Here is a 15,363-nt window from a genome sequence, read left to right as displayed (position 1 = left end):
GCAGTAGCACACAAATAAGTGATACCCTGAGCTAAGTGAAAATGGGCTTTAAATAGGCTTACTGCTGTGAGACTTGGTTTGTCTAGTGTTGGGTGTTCAGCAGGGAGGAGTATATTGTTTGTGATTGCACAAACTGTAGCATGATAAAATCTGTAAAAAAAACATTAAGGTGCGTTACTGCCCTTATATCAATACTATGGCCTGTCGTCTGTTATCCGACTATTACACAAGAAAGTGACACCCATTTAAGCGCTTTGCAACGGTCGAATGTGAACCTTGAATACAACATAAACGTTTTAAATCCCGTTGATCAAAATCAGGTCGAGGCGTTATCCCATCGACTCCAAAAGATCTTTGTGAGGTGTCATGAAGACTCGATGGAAATCGTAATTGACGCCGATTTATTCAACACCGGCATTCTCGTTGACGCGAGAGACCTGTGGCTGGGTGTGGACTGCAGGACGAACAAGCCTTCAGGACCATGCTGCGGGGCGGAGGCGTCGGGAACAAATGAGTACACCATCATTGGAAATGTAGCGGACTGCAGGACCAGTATATCTGTGAGTGCACCTCCCTGGGCTACAGGGTGTATAGTTTGTTTATAGTTCTCTGTGAGTGCACCTCCCTGGGCTACAGGGTGTATAGTTTGTTTATAGTTCTCTGTGAGTGCACCTCCCTGGGCTACAGGGTGTATAGTTTGTTTATAGTTCTCTGTGAGTGCACCTCCCTGGGCTACAGGGTGTATAGTTTGTTTATAGTTCTCTGTGAGTGCACCTCCCTGGGCTACAGGGTGTATAGTTTGTTTATAGTTCTCTGTGAGTGCACCTCCCTGGGCTACAGGGTTTATAGTTTGTAGCCACAGCGCGTGGTCAGTACGTGCTTATCTTCATTTGTAAGATCAAGGATACAGCTACACCTTAATGTTATTTTGCATTGCAACCAGGTAACGGATCAAACTATTGATTATACAAATGTCCTCATCTACTCTCCTGCCCCGTCTCCTGATGGCATATTCTTCTTGGAGAATGCTGTCATTCCCATTAAGTGCCAGTACATAAGGTAACTTTATTACCCAGATATCATCTGGAGCTTTGACAAGTCAGTTCATTTTATTTAGCTTGCAGAATTACTTCTATTTTTTTTTAGGAAATACAAAGTAAGTTCCTCTGCAGTGGTACCTACCTGGGTTCCTCTAATCTCCACTGATGAATCGGCAGCAGAAATGGAATTTGACTTCAGACTGATGACTGGTGTGGTTTAACTTTTCTTATTTTCTCTGTAAAATAAGCCATGTTCAGTGCTTTGTCAAGCTTTTTTTTTTTTTTATGAAGTCAATTTACAAATGTATATTTAAATTTGTATAGTCATGGCCAAAAGTTTTGAGAATGATACAAATATTAATTTTTACAAAGTCTACTGCTTCAGTTTTTATAATGGCAATTTGCATATACTCCCGAATGTTATAAAGAGTGATCAGTTTAACAGCAATTAATTGCAAAGTCAACATTTGCCTAGAAAATTAACTTTATCCCCAAAAACACATTTCAACTTCATTGCAGCCCTGCCTTAAAAGGACCAGCTAACATCGTTTCAGTGATTGCTCCATTAACACAGGTGTGGGTGTTGATGAGGACAGGGCTGGAGATCAATCTGTCATGATTAAGTAAGAAAGACACCACTGGACACTTTAAAAGGAGGCTGGTGCTTGGCATCATTGTTTCTCTTCTGTTAACCATGGTTATCTCTAAAGAAACACGTGCAGTCATCATTGCACTGCACAAAAATGGCCTAACAGGGAAGAGTATCACAGCTAGAAAGATTGCACCTCAGTCAACAATCAACAATTTTTGTTGCCAAAAAATGGGATTGGGCTACCAGCAGTGCAGAGCTTGCTCAGGAACGGCAGCAGGCAGGTGTGAGTGCATCTGCATGAACTGTGAGGTGGAGACTCTTAGAGCAAGGCCTGGTCTCAAGGAGGGCAGCAAAGAAGCCACTTCTCTCCAGAAAAAACATCAGGGACAGACTGATATTCTGCAAAAGGTGCAGGGAGTGGACTGCTGAGGACTGGGGTAAAGTCATTTGCTCTGATGAATCCCCTTTCCGATTGTTTGGGACATGTGGAAAACAGCTTGTTCGGAGAAGACGAGGTGAGCGCTACCACCAGTCTTGTCTCATGCCAACTGTAAAGCATCCTGAAACCATTCATGTGTGGGGTTCTCAGCCAAGGGAATCGGCTCTCTCTGTCTTGCCTTAAAACACAGCCATGAATAAAGAATGGTATCAGAATGTCCTCCGAGAGCAACTTCTCCCAACCATCCAAGAGCAGATTGGTGATCAACAATGCCTTCTCCAGCATGATGGAGCACCTTGCCATAAAGCAAAGTTGATAACTAAATGGCTCAGGGATCAAAACATGGAGATTTTGGGTCCATGGCCTGGAAACTCCCCAGATCTTACTCCCACTGAGAACTTGTGGTCAATCATCAAGAGACGGGTGGATAAACAAAAACCTACACATTCTGACAAATTGCAAGCATTGATTGTGCAAGAATGGACTGCTATCAGTCAGGATTTGGTCCAGAAGTTGATTGAAAGCATGCCACGGAGAATTGTAGAGGTCCTGAAGGGTCAACACTGCAAATATTGACTTGCTGCATTAACTCATTCTAACTGTCAATAAAAGCTTTTATTACTCATGATTGCAATTATATTTCTGTATGTGATAAACATCTGAAAAACACACATTAAAACCAGAGGGCACCAGATCATGTGAAAATATAATTGTCATTCTCAAAACTTTTGGCCATGACTGTACTTGGAGTTTGACATGGACTGGGTTAAACTGATCCAATTACAATGTCAACTCTTGGTGGTATTTCAATCAGCTGCCTGATGGAACCATATTTTACCATGACGTGTTTTGCTTTTTGAAGATGATTGGCAGTATAAAAGAAGCTCTCAAGTCTACATGTTGGGAGACGCCATTCACATGGAAGCCTCCGTCACCCTGGCCAATCACGGGGCACTGCAAGTGTTTGTGGACAGCTGTGTTGCTAGCCCATCATCTGCAGATGGTGATCTCAAATATGTCTTTGTAGATGATCATGGGTGTGTACCTCCTTGCATCACTGTGTGCTAGATGAATTGCTGTGTTTGAGTCTAATCTCCTTGTGTGATTCATATTTGAATTAAATGTATTTTCAGGTGCTTCACTGATGGTTTATCTTCAGCTTCTGAGTCCCGATTCCTGCCCAGGGTGCAAGGGAACAAACTGCAGATGCTCCTCAAAACCTTCATCTTTCGTGGAGATGCACCCAACTTGGTTTGCCTTCTTGTCTCTTGAGCCTCTTCTGATTTGCTTCATATTTGTGTACATACGTGTTGGAGAAGATGGGATGGTCTCTCCACCTCATTGCCTCACTTATAATACTGCTGTGTTCATTTTCCTGGACAGATATACATTACTTGTCGTCTAAAAGCTGTACCTGCTAGATACATATCCAGCTTTCAGACTCGAGCCTGCTCTTTTATTGATGAGAGGTAACGGAAGTCTTTGCTCAAGATTATGATTGTAAATTGCAACAGGTTTCTGTGGCATCTCTCTGGACATTAATTTGAATGTGCATCAACTCTCCTTCTGTGCAGATGGAAGTCTGCTGACGGGGACGATCAAGTATGTCGCAGCTGTGAGGTCTACAGTCAGGATCTATCGAAGACTGATCCTGCCTCCCTTTCCTCCTACACAAAATCTGTGCTCACTGAAGCCTCGACCCCTCACCCTTTACTCCACCTGCCTCCTGATCAAACTTTGAAGCAAATCAATGAGCCGTCTTCCAGCAAGGGCGTGAGTGGAACGGCTTCAGGCTAGTTCACATCCTGTTTAATACCTCTTAACAAATGATCTTTTACAAATGACCCATTTCTAGAGTTGATTTACCAGAATGCATTCTGTGTGTCCTCTGAAAATATTTTGTACTAGCATTTTAACCACATGCCTAAACAGGAGTCCATATACCTGTGTACTGATATAACCTCTATAGATTTAGGCCTGTTTATGTAGTGTGTAAGTCACCATCCCTCGTCATAGATCTCTCCTAAAATGTTAAACCAAGGAGGATAAGTGTACATTTTTCCTTTATTTCAGAGTGGACCATGACTTTGGGTCCTCTTGAGCTTGTAACCAAGAAAAATGACTCAGCAGGCTCCTCTGTGACCCCACTCATTGAGCAAGTCCATGTGAAGCCCAGTAGGGAAGAGTGGGGTGAGTTGTGCCAGTTTCTACTTGGTGATTTTAAAGTGAGACCAGGACAGTAATGCTTCCAACTAGAATATGTACATATATTTCATCATGTGGTGCATCCCTGGAATCAGTCACTTTGGATGTGAAATATAGTATTTAAGAAATGCAGCTTACCCCAGTGCGGGATAAGTTGTGCCTTTGGAGAGAATACATTGGGGTAAATTGTGCCATTGATTACTGAAGTAAAACAATATATTTTGATCTCAAGAACTGTAATGCTATATAAAAGCTATACAAATTCAATACTATAAAACTAGAGTTTTTCCTTGCCACTTGGCTTGCTCACTGGGGGCTAGGACTCGGCACTTGTAAAGCTGCTTTGTGACAACAACTGTTGTAAAAAGCGCTATATAAATAAAATGATTGAATACAAAATGACCAATTTAAGGTTTATTTAAAGTTACTTTACAACATCAAAGGCCAGTTTTCTACAAGCCTATTGTGCCACATGAGCACACAGTCAGTTTTCTTAAACGAGGCCCAACACTTCAGAATGAAACAAACAGTAATTCTATTTAAAGGTAATTTGACATTGAAGGTCAATTTTCTTACACAAGACCTAGAACAAAATGAGATTCAAATGAAGACCAAATTGACTGCAATTCTATTCACAGATCTGGCCTACTACACAACATCCCACTTGTCGATGCTACAGGGGAATATAGATTTCTGCTCCCTTCTGGCTGGACCACCAAGTTTTTGTGGTGTGGGTAGTTTCTTATGCACATCATCTCTAGGGATGACTCCATCATTTTCTTTGAAAGTGAAGATGGGATCTCTATCCACAGACCTCTTACTACTTCGCCTTAGAAACTTTGTGCTGATGTCTGCACCATCAACCTTCTCAACCAATCCAACATAGTTGTAGGATTTGGTTTTGCCTGCAAAGTTCGCAGACAGATCCATATAATCATCATCATCATTCGGGACATGTGAACTCTCATAGTGATGTTAAGTGGAATGGAAAGGTCGCTCTCTTCTGAACTACTGGAGACAACCACTTTCTTGTTTGGTTGGTTTGGACCCTTTCAGAGCCCCTCTCATTTTCATTCCTTCATTTTCTTTATCTTCTACTTCATCATTGTCAATCAGTTTAGTTTGATTTGATTCTTCGAGAGGTCTTTTCTTCTGCCTTTCATGCTTTTTCTTTTCCTTTTCAGCCATTTAATCTTTTTTTCCTGTTTGTGCCTTTCTCCAGTTCAATCTTCTCCGGTGTGTGTGTCACGATTTTTTATTTTACTTTCTTCTCATCTGGGCCTTCTAGCTGTGGCTTTTGGTAAGGGAAATATGGCTTCTGGAGATGCATAACCCAAATGGGCAGAAGAACCAGTTTCATCACTTCATGACTGCTAGGGATTTGGTTCCGGAAGAGTGGGTGGCTCCCTTGGGTCTGGACCTGCTTCACGATCTGTGATGTGGGTAGGCTCCTCGTGTGATGGTCCAGGCAGGTCAGCAGCAGCACTAGTGGAAGGCTCTTCTGGGTTTGGCCATAATCTTCATCTGGGAAGATATCCCTGTTGAACGGGAATATGCCCGTCACTCTGAAACCTGATGTTTCTGGGCGTCATTGCCGACATGAATGCTTGGTTAACAAGTTGCAGGTTGCAAACGGTGTGAGGTGGCAGGGTGAGCATAACGACACCATTTTCTTTAGCAGTTCTCACTGCGTGATGTGAGATTCATGGTTGTCCAGAATGAGCAGGACTGGGTGATTGGTGGAGCAGTTGGTTTGGTGGATAAAGTGCTCCATGAAGATGATTAAGACTTCATTCATCTATCCAGACTTTGTAGAAAGACCTACGGATCCTGCTGGTGATTCAGGAACTGTGCACACGTGGGAAAACAAACGTGGGTGGGATTGCATCGTGGCATTCACTGCACAGGCCACAGTGACGAGCTCTCCTCTTTCCACTGACGTCACTGAACTCGCTTGTTTCTTCCCGCTCCCTGTGACGATCTGTAGCGTCATCACACCAGTTTCATCCATGTTGTAGATCTTGTGTGGAGGAAAGTTATGCCTGAAATGAGATTAAAGTTCTGTTGATTAGATAAATTGACAGCAGTTTTAAGGAACTTGAATGTGGTTGTGTAAATGTCAAATCTGCTACTGAGGACAGGGGACCTCTAAAGATGATGCTCCCCCTTTCCTTCCTGTGTGTGTGTGTGTGTGTGTGTGTGTGTGTGTGTGTGTTTTATTACCTGTCCATCACTTTTTAGAGAGGTTCTCGAAGAACTCCCCCATGTTGTGCCTATTAAAGGCAGTAGCTCCACCAAGAGAGGTTGCTTCAGGAGTGCGGCATGACGAATGGGGGCGTGCTTTAAAGGCTGCAAACCAATCGCGTCCTAGCAAAGATTAAAAGTTTATTAGCATATCCCTTAATTTGTCCCTTATTGAGCCATTGCAGTTTACATTTACATCTGCATAAGTTGAAGCTATACACTTTAAGTACCAATTTTGCTTCTCTGTGAACCATTTGCATTGTGATAACTAATAATGAGCAGTTCCTGGGGAAATAATTATTAATGTTCCCTATTACTTTTTCTTAATAAATGCACACTTAACCTAACCTCTAACCTGCTTTTTCCTCTCTGATCAAGCTGGCAGGGTCATATCGGTCATTTATTCGTGCGTACTCAAAAGCCAGTTCACAGCATTTCATGGGACTTGGACCATGAAACATTGTTGCTAGTGCCTTTATATGTTCTTAGACCATGAAACATTGTTGCTAGTGCCTTTATATGTTCTTAGACCATGAAACATTGTTGCTAGTGCCTTTATGTTCTTAGACCATGAAACATTGTTGCTAGTGCCTTTATATGTTCTGCCAGCTTTCTCCATATGTTCATATAAGACTTGATTGGCAAGTCCAGTTCTTTTATATCCTGGCCTTATTTTCCATCTATCTTCTCCATGTATGGTTTTAATGACATCCTGCATATGCTCATCTCCCTCGCCACCTGACCAATGGACTTCCCTTCTCCACCTCTTTCACTGCTCTGTCCATGTCCTCTAGAGGAGTGGATGCCCTGCATGTCTTCCTCTTATAACTCCGTGGCATGATGGTCTATTTCTATTTTGGGTCTAAAATTAAGAATGTCAGTTTGTGATTAAATATAAGAATACCATGTACAATTACAAAAAAGAGAATGTTTAAAATATTCATAAGTGGGGGTTTTGGGGAAAAATGCATCATCCAGTAGTTTTGGGCTAACATCATGCTAGCTGTATAGACTCATAGTGTAGTGTACCAGAGCACTAAAACGTGTAAAATGTTTTCATACTGTTTAGACACAACAATCAAAAATCCTTGATCATAGAAATTTTACTTTGAAAGGCAAAACTTTTTAATTTATTTTTTAAACTTAAATGTGCTTACCTCTCATGCAATGAGGCTCTCTGAATGGTTGTGTGGTCACATAACCAATTTCTTCTCTGGTCCCCTAGAAACAGGGGGTGGCACAACATCCCCACTGGCACAAATCACCCCACTCTCCCCTACAGAGCAACCTGAATCCCACCATTTCAGTGCAACAGTGAGTCCCATCAATTACCAAGTGGAGTCAGAAACAGACTCCAGAGTGTCTATGGAAGATGGTTCCCATAATGCATCTGATCCAGTCCTCCCAATGGAAGATGATGCAGATGTGATGGCTCACTATAACACGTTTGATGTAGCCCTTGACATGGACAGTGACTCTGATGGAGGTAATTGAATAAATGCAACTGTTGACTCTGAGGTTTTTTCCAAAGATGGAATTATTTTTCTCTCCCAAACAGATCCTGGTTCTGTTTTGGTGTAATACCTTGTGCACCCATGTTTGCTTATCTCCAGTCTTATCTAAGGAATATGATTGCAAATATTAAAGTTCATTATTAGTAATTGGTATTGTTCTTAACCCTCAATTTTCACAAATGAGTAAACAACCAAACTGTTGCCTTGTGTTCCTGTTTATTTTGTCCATATGTCACACTTTTGCTTTGCTATCACCCCTTCAACTTTGTGTGAAGTAAATTAGAATAAAAGACTTTGTTTTTGTTCCAGTTGGTGAAAAAGCTGCCATCTTTGATCTTGCTGTTGGTGTTCCAACGTGGTCAATGGGCTCTTATCCACCTTCACCTACTGAGTCCTCCTACATGAAGACCCTTCTCAGTCAGCCTGTCCTGTCAGTCCTCCACACGACAACAGTTCCAGAAACCGAGATGGAATTGAATGTTGTTCAGCAGATTTTAAACAATACACCAGAAGTCCATTTCTATAACGTCACTCAAAATGAAGACCAAGAGGACAATGAGCTTAAAGAAGGTACTTCTGAAAGCCTGACTATATATGTAGCCGTTCCCTTTAGATCGTCTTATTCCGTTACTTGCTAAAAAGGTAGGACTAATTACACTATCCAATCTGTTTTTTCTTGTAGTCTGTTGGTTTGGGTTTTAATTTGATGGAACTTTTCAAATGGACTCTTGTTCTCCGACTTTCTACAGTTCTAGTGTAGAATGTCCAGAATAGAAAGATATCTAGCACATTTAGCATTTTCTTGGCAATTGGTGCCCATAAATTACTACCCAACTACCTGAGGAGTACAGATTTAATACCCAGAAAGCTGATCTTAACTCTCCAGACCAGCAGATCTAAATGTATGACGTGTAGGGATCCAGCTACCGTATTCAACTGTTACAGTTGTGATCAAATTTATTCAACCCCCAATGCTGCGAAGGGTTTTATGGAATTCAGTGCACATTTGTAATTGTGTTCATAATGAAATCTTACAAGGACTTGTTAAAGAACTAAATGCAACTAAGATAGCATCAATTTTTTGTCATAAAGTATTAAATGGCCTTTTTGTGATTTCTTCATTGACACAATTATTCAACCCCTTTACGACTACCACTCCTAAGAACAGAGGTTCATTCCAGTGTTTTCCATCAGGTATTGAAAACATCTGTGGATGTCAACGAGCAGCAATCAAGCATGATAAGCACCAATTAGGCAGATTTAAAAGGACTGTGATACTCAGCTCCTTCTAGACATTTACTGGTGTGTTTCCAAGCATGGTGAAGGCAAGAGAATGGTCCCAGAAGACAAGAGAAGAGGTTATTGCTCTTCACAAGAATGGCAATGGATATAAAAAGATTGCGAAGTTGTTAAATATTCCAAGAGACACTATCGGAAGTATCATTCGCAAGTTCAAGTTAAAGGGCACAGTGGAAACGTTACCTGGTCGTGGCAGAAAGAAGATCCTGACCGCGACTGCTGTGCGCTACCTGAAGCGTAATGTGGAGAAAAATCCCCGCGTGACTGCTAAGGAACTGAAAAAAGACCTGTCAGATGTGGGCACTGAAGTTTCAGCTCAGACAATAAGGCGCGCACTGCATAACGAAGACCTCCATGCCAGAACGCCCAGACGCACCCCCTTGCTGACTCCAAAGAACAAGAAAAGTCGACTGCAGTATGCCAAAAGTCATGTGGACAAGCCACAAAGGTTTTGGAACAGTGTACTGTGGTCAGATGAAACTAAATTAGAACTGTTTGGGACAATGGACCAGCGCTATGTTTGGAGAAGGAAGAACCAGGCTTATGAACAAAAGAACACCTTGCCTACTGTGAAGCATGGCGGGGGGTCAATTATGCTTTGGGGCTGTTTTGCTTCTAATGGTACAGGAAAGCTTCAACGTGTGCAGGGTACCATGAATTCCCTTCAGTACCAGGAGATCTTGGAGGAAAATGTGATGGAGTCAGTCACAAACCTGCGGCTTGGGAGATGTTGGACCTTCCAACAGGACAATGATCCGAAGCACACATCCAAGTCCACTAGAGCATGGTTGAACATGAAAGGCTGGAACATTCTAGAGTGGCCATCGCAATCACCAGACTTAAATCCAATTGAGAACCTCTGGTGGGACCTAAAGAAGGCAGTTGCAGTGCGCAAGCCTAAGAATGTGACTGAACTGGAGGCTTTTGCCCATGAAGAATGGGCTAAGATACCCATAGGTCGCTGCAAGACACTTGTGTCAAGCTATGCTTCACGCTTGAAAGCTGTCATAACTGGAAAAGGATGTTGTACTAAGTACTAAAAAATAATGTCACTAGGGGGTTGAATAAAACTGATAATGATGTGAGCACAGTAAAGACATTTGTGGTTATTCCATCATAAATATTATGTTATGTTTGTCTAATTTATAAGTGCCTCTTTGATATAATTGTAAATAAGATGACTGAAATGATCAAAATCAATGTCAAACTGGCCAAAACACTTTATTTCAGTGGGGGTTGAATAAATTTGATCACAACTGTATCCTGATGTATACAGTTCTTATTACTTGAAGCTGCTTTGTATTTAACTCTAATGGTTTAGAATCATATTGCTGTTTTTAACCAGTGTTGTGAATTGTTTTAGATTGAATAAAAAGTTCAATTGAAGAACTAAAGCATGCTTTCAAATTTGTAGCTCCAATCCAGGACAATGATTGGTCAACAGACTCCTCACCTACTGTATCCAGTGGACCAGTCTATATAAACCCATTTAGTGATCTTATCCCTGATCAACTCCCAGTTGTGAATGAGGAGATGGATTGGAAAATGGTTGAACAGAACTTAAATAGCATATTGGAAGATCCCCGCTACAACCGGTCTAAACTTGCACAAGGTAATCATGCAAAGCTAACCATGTTTATTTGGAAGTAAAAGTAGGACTGCTAAATTTACTTTGAATTTACTAAATACCAATAAAGGCCTAGCCAATGTTATCACTGTCCTTGGACTAGCTTGTTTTGACTTGGAGAATAAGGACGTCAGTAACTTCATTCTAATGTACCACACATACCTCAAAGCATTTTTGTTCCAGATCCAATAAGAAATTATGAAAATATGCTGGACATGAGTGCTGTCCTGTAGTTATAATCATTCTTGACCTTTTATCTATTGACCTTTTGGCGTAAACTTGCCATTTAGCTTTAGCCTAACCTAACTTAACCTCTTTGTCCTAACTTTAACCTCTCCACTAACAAACTAAAATAAAACAGAAGTTTTCCTTCTCATTTCAGGGTCTGAACGCACCTCCATGGACCCCCTTGTTCAGTTTCTAAACATGGAAGGGGCTCTTCAGTGGACAGATGTTTCTTCAACCTCTGCTGAGCAAGTTGGCATCAATCCCAACGCTGGCCACCCTGAACTTCCAGACATCATAAGGGCGAGTTCTGATCAGTCAGATTTGGAGGCAGATCAGAAGATCTCAAACTTGAATCTACAAGAGGAGCCTGTTCTCCATAATTCCATTGATCTGTTGCTTCAGAAGGACGGTGACCTTGAATAAGGAGTTTCTGTGAACACTGAAGGAGAAAGGAAAAGACGTCCCATTCTTTTTGTCTGATATTTCTTTCAAACGGATGGAGTTTACTTAATAAAAAAGTTTAAGTCATCTAAAGCTAATTGATTTGTGAGAGCAAGTTGCATTATGTGTACCAGAATGAGTTATACTTGTACTAACCTGTTTATGTGCATTTCAAGAGGAAAATTTACATGAATGAAACAAAATGCCACCAGGACTACTTGTGTAGTTGTAAGTCATGGGTTCACCTATAGTCACTTCAGACGAGTCGTTCCATTTCATGATCGTTTGCTTATAGTAATCGCCACTGATTTAAATCCATTGTGTTTACATTTTGAATTTTTAACTACATTTGAAAAGGATCCAATGTTTTCACTAGCAATTCAAGTAGCCCTAATAGACAGAGGCCTGAAAGACATAGGCGGAGCCAAAGCAGGGGCCGGGGTGGCACTGGACCCCCCTGAATTCTGATTGGCCACCCCAAGTGCCCCCCCAGATGACTGACATGTCACCGCATCGCACATCTTGTTGAGAGCCTGTTGCGTTTTGTAATCGGTAATAATACTCAATGCTCAATTTCATTTAAAACATGCAAGCAGCAGGCACGACGGAGAATTTTTTTCAAACGAACGTGTTGTGGCGAATTCCGAGTTCCCTCGTTTGCACACGCATAAAGACGCTACAGATGATATTCCGGAGTTACAGTGATTATAACTTAGTTCACTGAGCACTCTAGTTTTGTCCTAACTAGATATTTAGACATAATACTGCTGTAATACTGCGATGTCGTGGTCCGAGGTGAACTTCGGTATAGCCAGTGTGTATTTTATTTAAAATAATTAACACCCTTGAGCCAGTGTGGCTTTGGACATAGATAATGCAGTTTGCTGTGATGGATAATTAAAACCTAGCTCTTATTTATGTATAGAAACATAAATCGACAATATAATCTGTAGCGTCTTTATGCGGATAAACGAGGGTTGTCGGAATGCCCCACAACACCGGCTGACAGTAAAAAGTGTCGCACGTGAAATGCTACAGGCACCGTTCAGAAACTGATCAGGGGTGAGTTTCCCAAAACGTTCTTAGCGCTAAGTAACTTCGTAACCTCGTACATTTCATACGAGGTTACGAAGTAGCGCTAAGAACGTTTTGGGAAACTCACCCCAGTTCAGTTAAATGGGTTCAGTTCAGTAGATATATGCGGCTTTTAGCCCGGTGCAGCTTATAAAACATTTTACTTTCTTTTTTTTTAACTTTGTAGGTGCGGGTAATATTATGAATGAATTATATTATAATTTTACATATTGTACATAAATAGTAAAAAAAGACACTTTTCTAGGAAAAATATTATACTACACATTACATCTACAGTGGTTTCTTTGCCCCGACTTAAGCTTGTGTGACCGTATCAGTGATGTAAGTTACTGAAAATATGTAGGCCTACTCAAATGGAATTAATTATTTCAAAAACAGTCACTCAATGATCGAGGGAATGCTGAAAGCAGCTTTCGTATTTCGTATATTTGGATTGTAAGATATGCCAGAAGTAGCACATCTGTGTTTTTACTTTTACATGTTGTACATTTTGCACATTGTTAAAAAACTGCAAATTTCATACACAAATCTGATCTCCTGCGTGTTTAAGATGTACTTGATATGAAAAGTATAACATTTACAGATTTTGATTGCAATTGAATGCTTTTCGTAAATATACATTGTCATAGTCTATGGACCCCCTAAAATAGCTTTGGCCACCCTCTGGCCACCCCAAGGATAAAAGTCTAGCTCCGCCACTGCTGAAAGAGTCTACTGTATGGAGTAATGCCAGATGTGCTTTCCAGTTCACCACTACCTGAGTTTATATATTTTTAAAAAATTTTTGTATATGTATATATGGCCAACATGGTGGCTTGGTGGTTAGCACGTTTGCCTCTCAGCACTGGGGTCTTGGGTTCAAGCCCGTAGGTTCAAGTGTCTGTGTGGGTTTCCTCCAGGGTCTCCGGTTTCCTCCCACAGTCCAAAGAAATGGAGATTAGATAAATTGGCAGTCCCTGATTCCCTGACAAATTCTCCCTGAGTGTGTTTGTGTCCATGTTCAGTAAAGTGTCTGAGTGTCTGTGCATGAATGTGTGTGTGCTTGTATGCCCAGTGGTGGATGGTGCTCCGTCACTAGGGTCTGTCCTCTCTCCCCTTCCTGCACCCCATTCAGTCCCCCAGGGGGCTGTGGATCCCAGTAGAGAGTACGCTGTGCGCAATTGGCTGCCGCTTCTCGCCGGTGTGTGATTGGTAGTGTAAGAGTTGTACCTGTGTTAAAAATTGTAAAGCGACCTTGAGTATCTAGAAAGGCGCTATATAAGTTGAACATTCATTCATATACACCACACCCAGCTGTGTTAACAGAGATGAAGTAAAGCTGCATGCAATTTTTTTTGAAAAAGTTGGTTGCATTTCTCTTTGTTTAAAAGCTGCAGTTATTTCAAATGATTACACACACATGATCATACAGAGAACGGGAGCATGGTGTCCCTAATATCATCGCAATAGGCCAGTTCTGTCTGGACCTCAAGAAATGGTATCACTGCACTTCACTCCAAAGTAGCCGGTGTATTTTCTTCTATTGTGAGTGTGCTACATGGATCATCCACTACTCACGTGGTGTAAATGACTCATTCTAGGTGGAAATTACTTATTCCAGAAATGCTGTCTCCTTGGTCAAAACAGAACATGTTGCTCACCACATTTATTGGCAGTTAAATGGATATTGGCAGCAACACTTCCTGTCCACTCTGATTCTTGCAACTTAATCAGAGGAACTATAACAAATGTACAAAATTGCATCCGATACATTTTTATGCACACACTTTATAAAGGCTTAAGAGCTCCAGCAAAGCACAACCTGCCAATCTATTCCATTACAACATTACTATAATCACATCACTGATATTTCCTAACTGACTTCAAGGATTTTGCTCTTAAATACTTTACTGTCTCTTTAATGTTGTCATCCGAGCTCGTCTTCACCAGGTGCACCATTTTTCTGAACCCATCCTGAAGCCCCGCACCTCTGGCAGAGGAGCACGGCTGAACGAACCAGTCCCTGCCACAGCAGATCTTCCGCAGGGTGAACTTCTCCGTGATCTCCGTGGCGGTCGCTGCGCCCTCGACATCCTGTTTGTTGGCGAAGATGACGAGCGGGAGTCCCTTGAGCTGCTCGTTCTTGAGGATGTGCTCCAGCTCGCGTCTGGCCTCGTCCAAACGGCACTTGTCAGAACAATCCACGACAAACAGGAGCCCGGCCGTGTCTTGGTAAAAATCCTTCCAGTGGACTCGCATTTTCTTCTGGCCACCTATGTCCCACACGGTCAAGACAATTTTCCTCCTTTTGTGTTTCGCGTCAATCATCTCTACGTTGAAGCCAATCGTGGGAAATGTCTGGCACTGTTGATTGTATTTGAGTTTGAAAAGGATAGTGGATTTGCCAGCACCATCCAGACCCAGCAGGAGAACACGTGCCTCGGGCATTTTGGACCCCTTCAGACCCATTACTGATACCCCAGATCCTCACGGCTTGTTTTAACTGAGATCTGAATCTTGTCTCTTCTCTTCTGTTCAGTGTTTACATAGCATGTCTGTTGCTACTGGCTGATTTATTAAGTCCTCACCCACGCAGTACTCTCTGATAAGATATTCAGGTCAAAGTATGACAGCAACTCCCACATAAAACATGGTTCATA

The 15,363-nt window shown here is 41.7% G+C and overlaps 2 protein-coding genes across 4 annotated transcripts; one reads left to right on the top strand and one right to left on the bottom strand.

The window, feature by feature from the left end:
* Window positions 1–13,357, top strand: zp3b (zona pellucida glycoprotein 3b). 3 transcript variants are annotated; one of them, XM_076973142.1, is made up of 13 exons: window positions 13–169; window positions 321–560; window positions 944–1,059; window positions 1,147–1,250; window positions 2,934–3,108; window positions 3,205–3,322; window positions 3,455–3,540; window positions 3,646–3,863; window positions 4,145–4,261; window positions 7,746–8,006; window positions 8,344–8,604; window positions 10,748–10,945; window positions 11,343–13,357. In XM_076973142.1, exons 2-13 carry the CDS (start codon window positions 378–380, stop codon window positions 11,609–11,611), a joined length of 2,106 nt encoding a protein of 701 aa, XP_076829257.1. In that variant the 5' UTR covers window positions 13–169; window positions 321–377; the 3' UTR covers window positions 11,612–13,357. The 3 variants fall into 3 exon arrangements, with proteins under 3 accessions (XP_076829256.1, XP_076829255.1, XP_076829257.1); XM_076973141.1 differs by having other exon boundaries at window positions 1–560; window positions 7,803–8,006; XM_076973140.1 differs by having other exon boundaries at window positions 3–560.
* A 997-nt stretch (window positions 13,358–14,354) lies between these two features.
* On the bottom strand, window positions 14,355–15,363 carry arl14 (ADP-ribosylation factor-like 14). Its single transcript, XM_076973143.1, has one exon. It carries the CDS (start codon window positions 15,170–15,172, stop codon window positions 14,564–14,566), a length of 609 nt encoding a protein of 202 aa, XP_076829258.1. The 5' UTR covers window positions 15,173–15,363; the 3' UTR covers window positions 14,355–14,563.

Source organism: Brachyhypopomus gauderio, chromosome 14 (assembly GCF_052324685.1).
Source record: "Brachyhypopomus gauderio isolate BG-103 chromosome 14, BGAUD_0.2, whole genome shotgun sequence".
Classification (NCBI taxonomy): Eukaryota; Metazoa; Chordata; class Actinopteri; order Gymnotiformes; family Hypopomidae; genus Brachyhypopomus; species Brachyhypopomus gauderio.
This window is presented reverse-complemented; position numbering and strand designations above follow the sequence as displayed.